Source organism: Protopterus annectens, chromosome 15.part0 (genome assembly GCF_019279795.1).
Source record: "Protopterus annectens isolate FY-2018-M chromosome 15.part0, PAN1.0, whole genome shotgun sequence".
In the NCBI taxonomy this organism is placed as follows: Eukaryota; Metazoa; Chordata; order Ceratodontiformes; family Protopteridae; genus Protopterus; species Protopterus annectens.
The window spans coordinates 652916611-652936394 of record NC_056749.1 but is presented as its reverse complement, the minus strand read 5'-3'; the positions used below and the strand labels follow the sequence as shown (position 1 = coordinate 652936394).

General features: G+C 37.9%; 1 protein-coding gene across 1 annotated transcript in view; it reads right to left on the bottom strand.

The window, feature by feature from the left end:
* Positions 1–19784, bottom strand: part of FRMD7 (FERM domain containing 7) — a 762912-nt gene that overhangs the window by 54389 nt on the left and 688739 nt on the right. The window contains exons 11-12 of the mRNA XM_044057495.1: positions 3241–3309; positions 3052–3127 (exon numbers count right to left, since the gene is read on the bottom strand). Of these exons, the coding sequence (XP_043913430.1) occupies positions 3052–3127; positions 3241–3309 (145 nt within the window). The remainder of the gene's footprint in view (positions 1–3051; positions 3128–3240; positions 3310–19784) is intronic.

Here is a 19784-nt window from a genome sequence, read left to right as displayed (position 1 = left end):
AGGTGTGAATCCTTAAAGCAGATTGGCAGTATATGGTTTATGATTACAAAGTTCTAACCCTTTTTTGTTTTGAGAGGTCTCAAAGTATCCTACAAGCATTTAATAAATTTATTTTTAGTGTTGTTAAATGTTCCAGTTCCCACTTCTCTGTGCCATATTAACAATATCCTTGTCTACAAGGAATTAGAAAAATTAGTTTGCACCTTCATTACAGAATGAATAAATAGACTCACTGTTGTATGTCATAAAGAAATGTTTGCTATTAAAATGAAAGCAAACAAAATAACCAGTGGATATAATTACAGGATAAAATTGTATTCATCAACAGAGAACTATTAACCTGTAGTCAAGCTAATATGTAAGGCAAGGGTCACAGAAATAAGGTTAATAAATACTGATTGCTTGGTCTTCTGTCAAATATATGGAAAGTAATGGAGCAACTGGTACTTAAAATACTAGAGGAGCTAGGGAGACATGGTTTGACAGATATCCATCAAAATGCATACACAAGATATAAGTCAATTATACAGTCATTACACGCAATCAGCTGTTCTATAATAATATTGCCAGAACAGTTGAAATAAATATATAGACAGAGGTCATATTTATTGATATTTGCTCAGTCTTTGATAGGGTATATCATAAAGTACCAATTGGCAGATTTCTTAAGCTGGGATTTTCAGTGTCATGGATAAATTGGATAACTGGTTAACTGATACATTCTTGTTTAGGAAAAATCAAAGGTTAGGTCAATGAGGTGTTCTAAGGATCCATCTTGGGACAATACCTTGCTTAGTTTATACATTTCTGACATAAGCATTCTGACACACATTTTACTGCTTGTACTTAGATGATTTAACATTCGGGAAATACATCATGAACAGAATGGTCTAAGAAGAATTACAGCAACGTTTAAACAACTAATGCCACTGACACAAACAATAATTTGACAATAAACAAATAAAACAAATACATGTCATTCATTTTCTAATACCTACAAAGATCAGAAATAACAATGTGTAACAGGTGACTCCTTTTAAAGATCTTGGAGTATATGTAAACTGCAAGCTAACCTTTACTTTCTATATAGACTATGTAATCAAGGAATATAAAAATTGATTATGTCAGAATATTAACAAAGTTACAAAATGCTGAGGTTATGAAAACTATAAGACTCAGGATTGTTTAGTGAGAGTGATTGGTGTTTGTCATACTAAAATCCATGTAAGTAAATGTGAGAAAATACAAAGAAATAATACTAAATTAATATCAGCTATAGAATCCTTAACTTGTAATGATAGACTTTTAATGTCAGGCCTATTCACAACTGAAGAATGGTACAGGCATGGGAACCGTATACAATTTAATGAGGTAATGCATGATCCATTTTTATGAAAGTGTCTGCTATCAAGGAAAAGAAGTAATAATAATGAGATCTTTTAAGAAAAATAATAGAACTACAGCCTGTTTTCGGAAGAACTGGAGACAGACTGGAGCAGCTTATCTGCATACTTTTCAACTGTCCAAATTTTCACAGAATGCCCAGATTTTTGCTTCATCTGTTTGGTCTGTTCCTCATAAATTTTTGGCAACTCATTGAGGATTAAAGTCTCTAAATAATGGCAGATAATTGAGTTTAAGATTTCATGTCCTTTAGAATATGAAAGTTGCACAATACCTGTTATTCTGACAATGTTTTAAGTTTATAAGAGCAGTAATTAAAATCTGTCCCTGACTCGGGTGTTTGCCCAACCTTATTTTGGCTTGGTCCAGATTTCTTTTACTAAGGTACTGACAGGCATTATTACTTGTAGATATTAAATGCATTGTAAATCTTGCATGTTTTAAGACCAGCATTGATAGGTTATATGGGAATACCTTTTACAATATTTGTCAGGCTGTTATGATGATAAGCCCAAGCCTACACTTGTACTGTATTGTATTGTACTGTACAGCATTTATAATATGGAACAGAAATAAACTTACTTTTTACTCTTAACAAGGACTGAGACACTGAAGGAAAATTATTTGGGTGAAATATATATGTGTAAGATCAGAAGTGAATAATTAAGACTGTTTCCATCTCAAAATGTCATCTAAGTCATAAATTGAATTTTTAAATAATGCCAATTTGGCCTAGCAGTGAATGCAGAAGATTAAGGGTATAAGCTGTTATTGACCTGCTTCCTGTAGTCAAGGTTGCAGTGTTTGATTCGATCCACCTCCCTTTCCCTACTGTGTGACTCTCATCAAGTCACTTAACCAGACAGACAATGCTCCCCAGTCACCTCTGAAAAGAGGCATACGTACAGTGGGCTTACAAGTTCAACAAATATATAAAATAAAATTAAATATCAGTAGTAGAATTGTTAAACAACACCTTTTGACATTTATTTGTAAGTTCTTAGAAGACATTTATATTAATTTCAGGTAAGTTTGATTAATGATGTCATTCTTTTATGGCAAGATTCGCAAGTATGATCCATTGACTGAGAGGAGACTAGTTTTAGAAAATAAATCAGCTACTGTTTCTTGATAAAACATGGGAGTCATAAAACTCTGTAGAAGTTTGGAATTAACAAACATTACAAGTTGTTAGTAAACAAAAATGTCATGATTATCTCAAGAGTTATTTAAAAATAATAAAAGCAATAAATCATTACAGTTCTAATTCAGGAGTGACAAGACACACAAAGAAAAATAATGGAATGGTTGTCTCATATAATGTCTTTGTATTGGGTGTTGTGGGAAGAAGAGGCCTTTATTGAAAATAAAATTTGTGCCATAATGGCTGACTTCTCCATGCTATTTTGGAATAGGACAAACAAAGACATAATGGTAACCACTTATAGTGATGCAGGGATAGCACTGCATAGAAGGTCAATATGTGAGCACAAACATCATGCGTCTGCCCATACATGATCAACACCATGGCCTTCTCACTGTTACTACTGTTCTGTTTGCTTGAGTTGCAGCATCACACTTCTGACACATGATACACAACATCAACATTACTGAACATAAAATAAAGTCTGGTAGTACAGTACTTACTTGTTTGGAAACTTCTGACAAAATATCTGGGGAGGATCTGCAGTGACGTGTATCATACTGCACTTTGCAATGTTTCCTAAGAATTCAAAATTTCAGGTTAAGAATGTATGTGGAATATTGTATCATTCCTTCTCATTTCAAATTGCATTTATTTACTAATGCAAATACAATTCTAATATAATAATATACCTTTCAAATTGTGGATGTTTCACTGGCTTCTTCATTGCATGTTCCAAAAGTTGCTTTTGTGTCCTTCCACTGGAAAATACAAAAAATCAGAAAATCTGATAGTCAGACAACTAGTTCTGTGGGGGGGCATCAGATTACATTCCAATTTTTGCTTCCTGATTATTTTTCTATCATTGCTGACACATCCTCTCATATCTGGCGCTCTAGTGCTTTATAACCTACTATCTGTATAATTTTCTAGAAGGTTATGTTAGCATCTTTCATAAGGCACAGGCATTAATGCCTCCATACAGTAACCAAGATATGGTGATATGGCTTCAGTAAAGCCCTTGTAGCCAATATACCTCCCAGTGAATTCATACTTAAGAGATAGAGCACATATCTAAAAATGAGGAATTGTGCTCAGTACAGCACAAACTATTGACATAAATCAATGCTTATAGTACCCACATTACTGCTGGTAATGCATTTATACCCCTTCACTGGGATATACCTTGTTCTTCCAAGTCTGATTCTGTAGCTCATGGTCGCCCATTTTCTGCAGTAATTGCTATCTAAGTAGCTGTAAATAGGTTTACAGTAATGACTACTGCAATGGAAGTCACAGTATATGATTATCATTTAATCTAGTGGATGTTGTCAAGTTCTCAGGAATTTGAGTTAGTTGTGGAATAAACCAATCAGCTTCCTGGAAGCAAGTAACATAAAGTCTTACATTCCTGGTAACACTTGATCAGTTTAATAAGCAAGCTATACCAGGAATGTCCCTTCATTATACTTAACCCATCAGTACAATCCCCATCATCTCTGGAGTAATCTCATTAAAAGTCACTATCAGCAGGTCCAGGCGTTAACCACAGCAAGGTAAGCTGTAGCAAATAAAAATGGAGAGGTTATTAGTCAAGATACAAGAAACTACAGTGGTGAATACAGAGACAGAGAAGGATGCAAAACTGTGAAAGTGGTAAAAGGAAGAAGACAAGCAATAAGTAGGAATTTATTTCTAGAAGGATCACTTAGAGTTTCCTTAGACTGATACTGGCTCAGTGACTGTCACTCCACTTAGGGATCATCACTATAGAAACCTTCAGCACTGACAATGAAAAATGACAGCAGTTTATTCCCTTCTCTAAAATAAGATATTTTTGCAATGTACTTGTTTTACAAAACTACTGATGGCAAATGTATAAATTTTGTATTGCAAATGTGTGGAAGAATATTTGTTTCTTAAATATTTTAATAAGAATCATCCTGGGCTGCATTAATCTGGAAGCAGTATTCCTGATTAACCCTATATGCAGCCTTATTTTTAGTGGCAGAAAAAAAGAGGAGACAACAGTTTACCACTGACATTCAAGTTGCATAACATAAAAGAAATTATGTAAGTTGCTATGCTTATTCAAGTAAAATAAAAAAAATTGTCTGGAGTTCTAAATACCACTGGAAAGATCCAAGAAAACAGTATGGCAATTAGTTGTGCAGTCCGGGTCTGAACTGTCTGCAAACAGCTACAGTTAACTTTGAACCTAACACCACTCTTAAGTATTCAACTGCGGTACCACCTTTAACATTCTTATAAGAAAAGCGCAGTCCAGGTCTGAACTGTCTGCAAACAGCTACAGTTAACTTTGAACCTAACACCACTCTTACGTATTCAACTGTGGTACCACCTTTAACATTCTTATAAGAAAAGCGCAGTCCGGGTCTGAACTGTCTGCAAACAGCTACAGTTAACTTTGAGTATGTGTCTACCTGTTTGAGCCAATCTTCATTTTTCCCTGGAGAGCACTCTGCTTTGGCTGTAAGCAGCCCCCCCATCACCACCACACACATCTTCCACTTTCTCTTATTCCCTTCTGTTAGCAAATAGTATCCATAACTGATCAATACTGTGTTTGTTAATTTAAACTATGACCACAGTAGCCTACTGATACAAGGTTATCCTGTTTTTCCACCTGAGAAATTAAGAAAAGACTTACAGTTTCAGAGCAGTCCTTGGTCAATTGTGATTGTTTCTTAACACATACTTGTCTTGCTTTGGCTCATTAGCAGCAGTACAAAGAACTGCCTGCTCACACCCTTGTTCTCCCTTCCCCTTCCCTGTTTATTACCTTAAGACAATCCCAGAGTTAATAAATATTACCTGTGGCAGTTACCATTTGTAAAACTACAATCCACTCTGCTACAGGCCCCATGAAGGCTCAGTTTCTCTCCAGTAAGTGTTTTACAACTGTAAATGCCTATTTATGTTGAATTGTATTAGACATTTTACAACTGTATATGTTTATGTTGAATTGTGTTAGACATCTAATATGTTTTATGCTTTATTATTGATGTTACTATGGCATGCTAGCATTTTGTATGCACCAAGTTGTTTCTAGTATAATAGTATGTATGGTCTATTTGCATAACTGCACCTTGTTCACTAATGTTATTCATGTAATTGTGTTGTGTGTAGACAGCTCATACTAGTGTCTAAATTATTTCTATAAGTTTGTGCTGTTACTGGTGGATAGAACCACATTAGAGAACCACGACAGATTGCTGCTCGCTATAGTTTTATCTGTGGCTGCATAACTGTCTGGGTTTTTGTTTTCTAATGTTCTTCCAATTGGCTCAGTATCTGCATATACTAAGTAGTGGTTCAGGACATTGTCCTGCATGTGGTAGCTATTTGCTCAGTGTGTTTTTTATAATCTTTATAATATATATATTTACCATCTCAAAAGTGCTTACTCCTCTCTGTACTCTTCTTTTCTAGACCTAACACCACTCTTAAGTATTCAACTGCGGTACCACCTTTAACATTCTTATAAGAAAAGCAGTCTGGGTCTGAACTGTCTGCAAATAGCTACAGTTAATTTTGAGTATGTGTCTACCTGTTTGAGCCAATCTTCATTTTTCACTGGAGAGCACTCTGCTTTGGCTGTAAGCAGCCCCCCCACCACCACCACACACATCTTCCACTTTCTCTTATTCCCTTCTGTTAGCAAATAGTATCCATAACTGATCAATACTGTGTGTTTGTTAATTTAAACTATGACCACAGTAGCCTACTGATACAAGGTTATCCTGTTTTTCCACCTGAGAAATTAAGAAAAGACTTACAGTTTCAGAGCAGTCCTTGGTCAATTGTGATTGTTTCTTAACACATACTTGTCTTGCTTTGGCTCATTAGCAGCAGTACAAAGAACTGCCTGCTCACACCCTTGTTCTCCCTCCCCTTCCCTGTTTATTACCTTAAGACAATCCCAGAGTTAATAAATATTACCTGTGGCAGGCACCATTTGTAAAACTACAATCCACTCTGCTATAGGCCCCATGAAGGCTCAGTGTCTCTTCAGTAAGTGTTTTACAACTGTAAATGCCTATTTATGTTGAATTGTATTAGACATTTTACAACTGTATATGTTTATGTTGAATTGTGTTAGACATCTAATATGTTTTATGCTTTATTATTGATGTTACTATGGCATGCTAGCATTTTGTATGCACCAAGTTGTTTCTAGTATAGTAGTATGTATGGTCTATTTGCATAGCTGCACCTTGTTCACTAATGTTATTCATGTAATTGTGTTGTGTGTAGACAGCTCATACTAGTGTCTAAATTATTTCTATAAGTTTGTGCTGTTACTGGTGGATAGAATCACATTAGAGAACCATGACAGATTGCTGCTCGCTATAGTTTTATCTGTGGCTGCATAACTGTCTGGGTTTTTGTTTTCTAATGTTCTTCCAATTGGCTCAGTATCTGCATATACTAAGTAGTGGTTCAGGACATTGTCCTGCATGTGGTAGCTATTTGCTCAGTGTGTTTTTTATAATCTTTATAATATATATATTTACCATCTCAAAAGTGCTTACTCCTCTCTGTACTCTTCTTTTCTAGACCTAACACCACTCTTAAGTATTCAACTGCGGTACCACCTTTAACATTCTTATAAGAAAAGCGCAGTCCGGGTCTCAATTGTATGCAAACAGCTACAGTTAACTTTGAGTATGTGTCTACCTGTTTGAGCCAATCTTCATTTTTCCCTGGAGAGCACTCTGCTTTGGCTGTAAGCAGCCCCCCCACCACACACATCTTCCACTTTCTCTTATTCCCTTCTGTTAGCAAATAGTATCCATAACTGATCAATACTGTGTGTTTGTTAATTTAAACTATGACCACAGTAGCCTACTGATACAAGGTTATCCTGTTTTTCCACCTGAGAAATTAAGAAAAGACTTACAGTTTCAGAGCAGTCCTTGGTCAATTGTGATTGTTTCTTAACACATACTTGTCTTTGCTTTGTGATTGTTTCCAGCCCCTCATACAAGAACCTAACAGGGTCTCTACCCACTTCGCTCCCCACCCTGCCCCCTATTCCCTCCCGCCTCCAGTGGTCCCACCTTTATTGCACTCAAACCCCTCCCATCCTTCCAGTAGCCAAGCACAGCGCTAACCCAACACTACCTCCTCCATATTCCCTCTACTATCACACCTCCTCAACTAACATGTACAAGCATACCTTTCCTTTGCTCACTGCATGCACTCTCCTTGCATATCTTACATCCTACCAAAGCTCCATCATCCCCCCACTCAACCACTACCACTGTACTACTACTCACACCACCACTCATGTCTCACCCATACTCAGCTCCCCTCCCACCAGCTCAAGAACCATCCCTATGCACCCCCCACATATTCTACCAACTATATTACTCAAACGTAAAACATCCCTACAACTTAACATAGTAACCCTCCCACCATACCTATTACCCACAGAGCACAATCATAAAGTTTCCCTTATAAACAAACACATTCAAAAACTGAGAAAACTAATAATCTCATGCATATCAAAACTAGCCCTAAGTGGAGACATCCACCCCAACTCTGGCCCTACCATCTCCAACACCAATCCTCATAATCAGACTAGAAACCACAACTTCTCCCATATTATAGCCAATAGAAAGCCAAGTGACTTCCTTCTACTAAGCCTAAATATTAGAAGTATATCCAACAAAGTCCATGAACTCCATGCCACCATAGACTTATACTCCCCAGATATAGTCATCCTGACAGAAACCCGGCTAAAACCTCACATTACCAGTGAGCAAATACTCTCTACAGGTTACGGCATACTAAGAGTAGACCGGCTAAACAAAAAAGGAGGTGATGTAGCTATAATATTTAAACAGCATCTAAACATCCAGATCTTAAAATCATCAGCTCCACAAATAGGCAATGGAGAAATAATATATACCAACTTCAAAATTAACCAAAACAAAACCATCAACATAATTGGATGCTACTTCCCACCTGGCCAAAACATCCCTCCACTAGAAAACCTCCTCAGCTGGTCTACCCACCATCTCCCCCAAGAAACTATCATTTTAGGTGATTTCAGTATTGACTGGCAATTCTGTTCTGGCAACAATCCAACCCATCATGTACACCTTTATGGCTTCACCCAACTAGTCCAGTCACCAACAAGGATAAATAAAAATTCCAGCAAGCACACTACCCTGGATTGGATACTAGCCAGTAAGAACCCCCAGTCATATATAACAGGCTGCTTATCAGATAGCCTCAGTGATCACTCCCCAACATTCCTACTCAAAACATACCTGTACCAAGCTAAACCTGTCATCTATCGTCAAATACGTAAAAAAATAAACATTAACCCACTCACATTCATCTCATCCCTCAAAGAATGTAACTGGCATGCTCTAAAGTACCTCAGTCTAGATGACGCAGTTGAATTTTTTAATACTACCTTCCTGAACATCCTTAATTACCATGCCCCCATAAGACTTTCCAGAACCAAAGCACAACCCTCCCCATGGCTACAGAAACCACTAAGTCAGAAATGAAAAACGGGATAAAGCCTGGGAGCACTGGCGCAAAACCAAAACCCCGCAGCTAGACAGAAATTCCTAGAACTACGCAATAGAGTCAAAAGCTAATAAAACGGGACAAATTCCAATACTACCAGTCTGCCCTAGACTCCTCACAACACAGCCCCAAACAATTCTGGTCCTCCATAAACTCCATCCTCCACCCAGGTAAAGTCAGTACCCCTCCTCCTAACATCCCTCACTCCTCAGAAAATATTGCTACCTCATTCAACACACACTTCACCCAAACCATACTATCACTAGCTAAACAACACAACCCCCCTCCAACCCACACCTTCAACTAGTAATCTCCCCACTGCCTTCTCTTTTTCTCCTGTACCTACCTCCAACATAAAAAAACTCTTAACTAAACTTAAACCCACCAAATTAGCAGCAGACAACCTCCCAAGTGAATACCTACAAATCGCAGCTGATGCTCTGGCCTACCCAGTATCCATCTTGATTAACTGATCTCTGTCAGAAAGTTATGTTCCCACATTGTGGAAAGTCTCACATATAATTCCCTTCCACAAAGGTGGACCCTCTGCAGAACTAACCAATTACCGCCCCATAGCTATTCTCTCTCCACTCTCCAAAATACTAGAGAGATGCATACACCCTCAGGTCTCACACTACCTCCTTACTAACAACCTCCTTTCCATTACTCAACATGGTTTCCGACCAAACCATAGCACCACCACTGCCTTACTGTCCTTTACTAACACTATCCTTCAGCATAAAAACAATGGCTGTCTCTCTTCTGCTACTTTCCTAGACCTAGCTAAAGCATTTGACATGGTCCCACACAAACAACTTATCTCTGTCCTCAATAACCTATCCTTCTCACAATCAGTCACTAACTGGTTTCAGAGTTACCTGTCTGACCGCCAACAATCCGTTGTATGGCAGAATGACATATCTCCCCAACTACCTGTCTCCATAGGGGTTCCCCAAGGATCCATCCTTGGACCCCTGCTTTTCTCTGTTTACACCAATAATCTAGCCTCTGCCACCAAACATGGCACACTCATCCAATACGCAGATGACTTGACCATCATCTGCTCAGCCCAGTCCCTACCCAAACTGCAAAAAGTCACACAGGAAGCCTTTTCCTCTGTTGAAACATGGTTATCCGATGCCCAATTAATACTCAACCCAAACAAAACTAAACTACTCATCTTCCAACCCACCAAAAAAACTCAAAACAACTCTCACTTTAACATCACAGCAAACGACAACACCACTATATACCCAACTGAACACACCAAATTGCTAGGAGTGGAAATAGACAATAAACTAAAATTTGACATTCACATATCCATGACCATACAAAAAGTCCACAAAAAACTAGGAGCATTATACAGAAATAAACAATTTCTCACCAAAGCAGCAAAGATTTCAATAGCAAATTCCCACCTTATCTCCACCCTACTTTATGCCTCTCCAGTGTATACCAACCTAAGGCAATGTGATCTAAACAAGCTAGAGACCTGCTACAACAAAATCGCCAAATTCGCCACAGGGGCATCCTACCGTAGTCACCACTGTCTCTCACTTGCTGAACTGGGCTGGCTTGAACTCCCTCACCTCCTTCAGTGGTATCAACTCTCACTCGCCCACAAACTAGTATACCATCCACTAAATGTCCCATCCCTCCAGAATCTACTCCAACCCTATCGCACCACCAGACCACTAAGATCCAGCAACAAAAATCACTTGCAGATCACTAAAGCCAATAACTCTGCTGGTGAAGCACTATTCTCTTGCGCCGTAGCCAAATTATGGAACTCACTCCCACCCACAATTACCTCCGTACCATCATGCACTAACTTCAAAACTTTATTAAAAGCGCACCTAAAAACATGCTGGCTATGCCCTTGCAACTCCCACTCTAATATCATCCACCCCATCCAACTACTACCTTTCTTTCCACTCCACTAACTACCTTGATTATAGCAAGCTCAGATGCTCATAAGCCTAGTACTTATTATACAGCAGGAACTTCTCATTGTTACATTTGTTAATGCCTGTTATGTACTTCACAGATAAAGATTCTAGTTGTCTACTGATGTACTATGTTCTTCATCTGTAAATATGTTGTAAGTAATTTCTATGTTAAATTGTTAATCGCTATGTAATCCAATGTAACTACTGTCTGTTTATTTTACTGTGGAGCTTTTCTCCCCGGGTCTCCGCTGAAAATGGAGCCACGTCCAGTCGGACACTCCCGGTCAACAAATTTAAATAAATAAATAAATAAATAAAATAAATAAATAAAATTGTAATAATTAAAAAATGACCTTTACCTAGTAGACCTATATGTAAAGTATTGAAGTGAGGCTAAAAACTCAATGACTTTTTTGTTTGTTAACCAGTTAAGTTTCCCAGATACACCTCCCTGTTCTAGGGGTGATAACCTTAACCCTATTTATTATACTTTTAGGTTAAGAATGATTTATCTTATACAGCTTGGTGACATAGGAACTTGGAAGGTGTAAACAATAAGTCAAACACTTATACCATTAAAGGGTCCTCATAAGGAAGGCCAATGAATTTTGATTCCATCAGATTCTTAGTGTTCGCCAGTATTTTTTATGTATGCACAGAAATAACGGACTGTTGAAATGGTAGCAATAACAAGAATCGAGTTATTCTTATAGTTGTGACAGTAGTGATCAGAAATATGCTTGGCTTTACTTGATGTATTACTGTAATAGAGTTCTATGTCCACTTTTTTACAGAGAATTTTAAATTTCATGAAATATTTAAAACAATCAAATGCACTTAAGATTCTATGTATGCTCTGGTTGTTATATCAGAAAATGTCTTGGCATATCCACAAAAAATAGCATATTCTTTATTTTCATTAACTTTAACAAATCAAGAACATATTCTTACATACTTAGTGATCATAAAGAAAAAACAGAGTAATGGGTATCTGTTGTAAATATAACACAGTTCTAAAAACAGTCTGTATGTTTAATACCCTTGTTCTCAAAATTTAATTGGTGTCACGCATCTATAAGGATTTGTAACCTCCAAATTAGATCACTGGAAAAAAATCATACCTAAGAGAATTTTCCAGAGGAGGTTCTTAGTATACACAAATGTAGTCACTCAAATAGTTAATTAACTCTCTCTCTCCCTCTCTCCTTCTGTATATATGGTTTACTATCATTAACTCGATACACAGGCACTCAAGTCCCCCTGCACGAGTCCCACATTGCGAACATCAGAATGTTGAAAACTGACATTATTGACTGTCCAAACTTGACTCCTTCTGGACCCATGGTAATACTTGCTACTCAGTCCAGAGCAGAACAGAGTTTCAATCTTTGGTGCTTGTGTTGGGTGTACTGATATTCAGTATTCTGATTTTCATGGAACGATTTTGTGCACTGGTAGACATGACCGCCTGTGTGTCAAGTTAATGATAGTAACTATGTATATGTGTATGTGTATATATATATATATATATATATATATATATATATATATATATATATGGATCAGTGTCATTTCGCCGAAAATTCTGACATAGGGTCCAAATCGACGAAAATCCATTTCACCGAAAATACTACTGACAGTGTATATGCCCTGTACCCCAACTGTAGTGCGATCTTGGAGTGACAATATTAAAGTAGGGGCTGTGTGGGGGGTGCAGCCCCCCAACAAGTACAGTTTAATATTGTCTAGTATTGTTCTATATTGTCCAGTCCCTATTAAAACAGTACATAAGTAGTTTATAAACTGAGTAGGTGCCTGTGCTGAGGCAATTCTAAAAATTCTCTAAGTCTCTTTTTGGACTGTGGGTAGTCCTGGCATTCCCAGCGGAAATGCTCTCTTAAAGTATGCAAGGTTTCACCAAAAGAAAAATCCTCTGGAGGGGAGGCAGAGGGAATGGATTCCTCTGCATCTGAATCCTTATAGGTTGATAAGGGCATGTCCTGATAATTAGAAGGGTCAGAGTCATCGGACTCCTGGTCTGTAGAATCAGAATGAAACTCATTTCTTTGTCTCTTAGCAGGGGAAGACTAGCTTCCCCTAATTAGGGTAATAAGGACTTCAGCCATTCTAAGCATTTGTTTTTGTGGCATGGGTGCTTGAGCATGTTCTTTGGTCATCGGTTTTCTAGGCGTAGTGCATACTCTGGGCCTAAGAAACTCAGTAGTTTTAGCTAAAAATGAAGTCATCGGTTTAATTCAAACATCTGTAGGTCAGAATACACCATCAGAAGCCGGTGCCTGCACAGCGGCTCCGGACCCATCCAAGGTTGAGACATCTGCAGGTTCCATAGTCAAAGAAGCATTTCGCGGCATACCGGACTCCGAATGGGTCTCAGCAGAGGTCTGCGAATCTGTAGAAGTGGGCATCAGGGGCTGCAAAGGAGCCTCACTGAGTACCGGCAGATTGGAGACTAGCTTAACGGACACGTCATCGGCAGTTTTGGACCTATGCAGTCTGTCTCTGTCTTTATCTTTACATTTTTTCGGAAGATCGGTCATCGGATGGCTTATTGAAGCCATTTCAGAATACGGAGAAAGAGAGCAAAAGAATTTAGTGACAAAGATAGCCCGATGATGAATGGTTTGGGCATTAAGGCACAAAACCGATAGCGAGGGACATTGTGGTCTGAGCCTAAACAGGTGTTGTAGATAATGTCTTCATGGAATCCAGTCTTACTCCAGAGAGTTTACCCCTGGCCCCTAGAAAACCTGACAGATACTACAGAGTACCTGATTCTCACAAATTTCTCTTCAAGAATCCTACTGCGGATCCAGAGACCATTTCCCAGGGACCTAAAGGTATTAAGGCTACTACAGCCAAAAACCCTACCACTTCAAACAGGGATTCCAGAGCTTTAGACAGATGGGGTAAGAAGGTATATACCTCTGCAACTCTTGCCATCAGGCCATTGAATTGCCAGTTTCACATGTTGAAGTACCAGCAACATATTATGGAACTAATTAAACAAAAAATGGGGTTGCTTCCAGATTGTGCAGAAAATAAAGATTTACAAGAGTTAATGCATTCTGCAAACCAAGTTAGTAAGCATACTTTGCAGAGTGGCTTTGATGCCCTAGAAGCATCTTGTAAGGCTGCAGTCACTGGGTCTGTACTGAGAAGGCATGCTTGGCTGAAGGAACAAACATTGCCAGATCATGTCAAATCAAAATTACTAGCCTCTCCTTTAAATAAGGACTGTTTGTTTTGCACCAAAGCAGAAGTGGTTCTTAAAAAAAGATGGAAGAAAAAGCAAAATCTATGCAAACTGTTAAAGAATTTTTACAAGTGCAGCCACCAAGATTCAGTAGGCATTGGCCTTCTAATAACTGGTCCTTTCCAACCCCTTCCAGGCCTTCTCAGTCCAAACCCAGGGAAAACAGGCCACCCAGACTACAGTCTCAGGGTATGCAGAGATCTAAACAATGGAGTACTGCCACCTCAAAAACAGGGAGCAGTAAGCTGCCCCCTTATGGAAAAAGCTCACAATGACTTTTCAATTATCCTTCCCAGCCCTGCCTAATACTTGTGACCCTAGGAGGAAAATTTGCCCTTCATGCAAAAAAAAATGGATGTCCATTATTCAGGACCAATGGGTCCTAAACATTGTATCCCAGGGGTACAGATTCTACTTCCATTCACTGCCAACCCCAAGCAGATTTCCAGACTTTCCTCCAAACCAGTGGGCAGAGGCTCAAAAGCAAGTACTTTCCCTGCTCAATATCAAAGCTATTCAACCTGTTCTAGTAGAACAAAGGGGGCAGGGTTTCTACTCTATGGCCATTTTTACTGGCAGTGGTATTTACTTTTTACTGGTGGCATTCCCCACCATATAATAGCTTCCTATTTGGGGGCTCCTGACATTTGGCGCAAGAAAAACTGATGTAATGGCATTGGCTGCCTGTTTTATACCCCTGACGACCTGATGTCATGGAAGAAGCGATAGCATCCAACGCAGAAATTCGAAGACTCTGTTATTCGGACCAACTGAGGGCTACCTGCAGGCAGACAACTCTAGTCTGATGTCTGCAACAGTGAATACACTCAAACATCTACATATATGGTAAGTGTACACAACTGTACTTTTTTCAGGTTTTTACTATTCCAGTGATTGCCTGAAAAAAACAGAAATGATGACTGCAGAGCTCTTGCTAGCTTAGTTGCTGTCCTATACATTACCAGAGATGCTGTTCTGGGAACATTTAATGACTGCACAGCATACATTGTGGTATGAATGAGAGTTATGTGGCCCACTATCTGTTCAGAACAGCCATGTGGATACTAAAGAAGGAGTCAGTCACCATGCCAGTGACTCGTTCAGCTGCTGAACAAAGAAAGTATAACTTACTTCTAGTTTTTCTCCTGTTGATTTCAAAGTTTCAGTGCTGAAAATTATTAAGGTGTATAATGCCGTAAAATGTATCCACAGGTGTTTCACAACTAGACCATTCATTTCCAAAATGATCTGGTCTGTGATTCAATGAATGTTTAAAACTGCAATAGAAAATAATTCAGAAGACTAAAAATATAAAGAAGTCTTTCCTGAATAATTATCTAATGGACAAGAAAGCAATTTTCTTTAATCAAAATATGATTGGAATGGAGTAGTTCTTCCCTTTGGCATTATAAATATCTAATTGGTGGAAAGCAAGAATTCAAGATGGCCCTTGCCTAAGCCATGAATGAGGCAACAGTGATCAGGAAGTGCACCTAATGAATTATTCATAAGGGAAATTATATGGCTTTTACCCACCGGCTCAAGGTTCAGTATGTCTTTTCTGAAGGGATTTTTAGATTTTGAAACTAGATGTTTCAAGATGTTTTCAACTGGCTTTCCATAGGGATGCAGTATGTCACATTTTCATATTTTTCAATCAATAAGGAAGACTTCAGGTAATGGAAGTTGTTCTGTCATCATTTTATTATTTTTTTAATGTAAAAATGCATCTCTGCTATGTGACACCCAAATGTGTGTATATTCATTTCTTGTAGGAAGTTATTATGTGAAGAGTCAGCCTGTTTATCTCATATCCTCATACACGACAGTATGATAACTGTTGGGGATAAAAATTGTCTCATTCAGTTAATGTAATTATGTTTTATTTGTTTTATGGTTAACAAAATCAAGCAACTTTTCAGTACATTTTCAAAAAGGTTGTCACAAAAAGGGGTGGTGAGGAGAATGTGGCATGCAGGAGTAGTACTGAAAACTGGTAACAAGAATTGTCTCATTCAGTAAAAAAGTTTACTATGGTAAAAGTTCATTTTATTAATTGTAATACTCAAAAATTTATTTTTCTGGTAGAAAATGAAGAGCAGAAAAGAAAGCAAAGCAACTTTTTGGTATGTTAAAAAAAGTCAGTCACAAAGAGGTGTGCCAAAGACAATAAGGCATGCAGGAAAGATAACTGAAAGCAGAAAAAAGCATGAAAGTGGCATGAATATATAATGGGAAACATGTCTGTAGATTTCCGTAGCCTGACACTTTTTGAAAATACACTATAACAATGGCAATTCACACTGGAACAGATTGGTAGAAGATTTAATAATCATACCACTACTTTAAGTATTTCAAGAAATAACACGCTAAAATATTTACTTGTATACCTAACAGGAAAGTAGGTTTATAACATGCATGAATCCATCATGTTGTTGTTGTTGTGTCTTTTCCCAGTTAGGGGTTGCCACAGCGGAACTCCGGTCCGCTAATGATTGGCAGTAGATTTTTGCATGCCAAGTTGCCGGCCCTGATGCACAACCTTCAACGAAGGTGCGCCCATTCATGCATGTCTCCACACAGAAGACGCTCTAGCTGAGAATCGAACATGACAATGTCTAACTGTGAGGTGACAATGCTACCACAGCACCACCACCGCAGTATGCATGAATCCATCATATGAACAGATAATTCCATTCAAATGTGACAGCCGAGCTAAAAACTTATTTTGAGCTAAAGAAAAATACAAGATATGACACAAACAAATTCAGGAGTGCAAGGCCACAGGAAAACGAATTTACATAGATGTTTTATGCCAAGCTAATTATTTTATTAATTTGAGTACTCAAACATGTATTATTCTGGTACAAAAAGAACAGAAATAAAACTGTAGAAAACAAATTGAAATGAATGAAAACAGCAAAGTTAAGCAACTTTTCAGCACATTAAAAAAGATAGTCACAAAGAGGTGTGTCAAAAAAATAAGGCATGCAGGAGTGATAACTAAAAGCAGAAAAAAGCATAAAGGTGGTGTGAATATATAGGTTTGCAGGTTCATAGGTGATTGCTGGGCTAATTGTGCAACTGCCTTTATAAGCGTTGCCAGTAATATCCAGGATATGGCAATATTATATCTTAATTCCCTAGATATGGGATGGGGTAGTATCAGGTAGTGGATCTTTGCGTGTTGGAGCCCTGAGTCATTTTGCAGTCTACGCCTGAACATAAAGGACATGGGCAGTATCCTAGGAGTGAATATACAGTTTCGCATCCATTTATCCAAATTCTTTTTGAAGAAAGTGAGAGAAGGGCTTCATTTTACAAACATGGGAAGTTTAATCCATAGACAGGGTAGCCTTTGGGATGTGAATCTGTCTATCTAGCAAGTTCTGTTAAAGTCACAAATAAGGTTTAGGTCCATGGAATGTGTAACCCTTGTATAATTTTTCTTCAGATGTGTAACATTTTCATCAGGGTTGGATCAGAAAACTTCTTGTAGGTCAGGCATTAATCACCTCTCAATAAATTATATGAGATGGAGTAAAAAGATATAGTCTTTAGTAGGCCCACATAAGACATGTGTCTTACATTTTGCATTTTTTAGTGAAAAACCACTGGGGCCACTCTAGTTGGTGTAAGTGCCTGATTAGGCACATGCAGAAGGGGAGCACAATACTTGATTATGGTCATGATGAGGGCTAAGTATAATGAGAAACATGTCTGTAAGGATCCCTAGCCTGATACCTTTTGAAATAGACTGTGACAATGACAATCTATATTCACACTGGAACAGATTGGTAGAAGATTTAATAATCATACTACTACTCTTACATATTTCAAGAGATAAACTAAAAGATTTATAATATGTTTATGACATACATAAAGCCATCATGTGAACAAATGTTTGATTTCTAATGTAACAGACAAGCTGAATATTTACTTTGAGTTAATGAAAAATGTAGCATGCAACATATACAAATTTAGGAGTGCAAGGCAATAGGAAGACAAGTTCACATAGTTATTTAATATCAGGCTTAGGGCAATACCAAGAAATCAAGTTTACAGATATTACTATTGAAATAAAAACTCGTAAAGCCCTGTCATAGTGAACGGTCAAGGAAGAAAAACATAGCTGAACTAGAAATTATGTTAGATAAACTGCTATAGTTTGATAGATTCCCTAGACATTTCAGAAACCCAAAGAGAAATAAATAAAATAGCCAAAGGAGAGTTAATTAATGAAGACAGACAAAATTAAATTAAAGAGACTGGACCAAAAATTGCACAAACGTAAAACATTATCAAAAGCGTTAAAAACACTATGCAGATACTGTGGTTGTTAATATCCATATAAGAACAATTCCCAGTTCTAGGTAAGGTGTGTCTGAAATGCAGAACTAGAAACATTTTACAAAAGTGTGCAAAAGGTAATAAATGATAGGCCATAGTGCAAAGATTACAGGCCTGAGAGACAGAGATAACCAGATGGGCAGAACAGGAGAACCAATGTTAAGAATATAACATGTAACAATGGTAGTTTATCTAAGAGTGAATGGAGAAAGAGGAAATGAAACTGCAACCTCTATCTTAAATAAGGAAGACATTACGGAGAAACCAGAAGATAAACTAAAATGCAAAAGTAGGAGAGAAAAATGCTTACAGATGCAGAAGCCCTAATAAATACAATAACTGTTTGCTGTTCTGAGACTCATAACTCCATGTCCCAGAATAGAGAGACTGAGTTGGTGAAAATCATGACTTCTATATGCCAAGTCCAAGATTTCGCTTTCTGAGTTTTTCTTTTTTTCAAAAGTATGGCAGTCTCAGAGTTGGGCATTGGGGGTTTACCCCCCCCACACACATACACAGTGGGTTGCTTGGAGGGGGATTGCCTTCCTGCAAAAAGAACTTTAAAGGGGTAACAGTGATATCTGACATGTGTTGTTCTGCTGAATTTTTGTACCTTTATTTTTTTTTATAATTTCAGCACTCATGTTTACAAGCCTCAGAATTACATTACTAAGACAGTAAATGTTGTGTCTTTCGGCTTATCCCGGTTAGGGGTCACCACAGCGGAACTCTGGTCTGCTAATGTTTGGTAGTGGATTTTTACGTGCCGAGTTACCAGCCCTGACACACAACCTTCAACGAAGGCATGCCCATTCACGCATGCCTCCACACAGAAGACACTCTAGCTGAGAATCGAATGGGACAACATCTTGCTGTGAGGCGACAACGCTACTGCAGCACCACTATACAGTGTCAAATATATATATAGAAACACATGTATATACATATATACTCACACACACATACATGCACACACTGTTATAAGTTGAAAACAATGTCAATGGTGAGGGAATTAGATACTAAAATGTATGCATGTAGATTGACCAAAACAGTGCAGCTAAAGGCTATTTTACAGAAGTAAGCATGAAAAAGA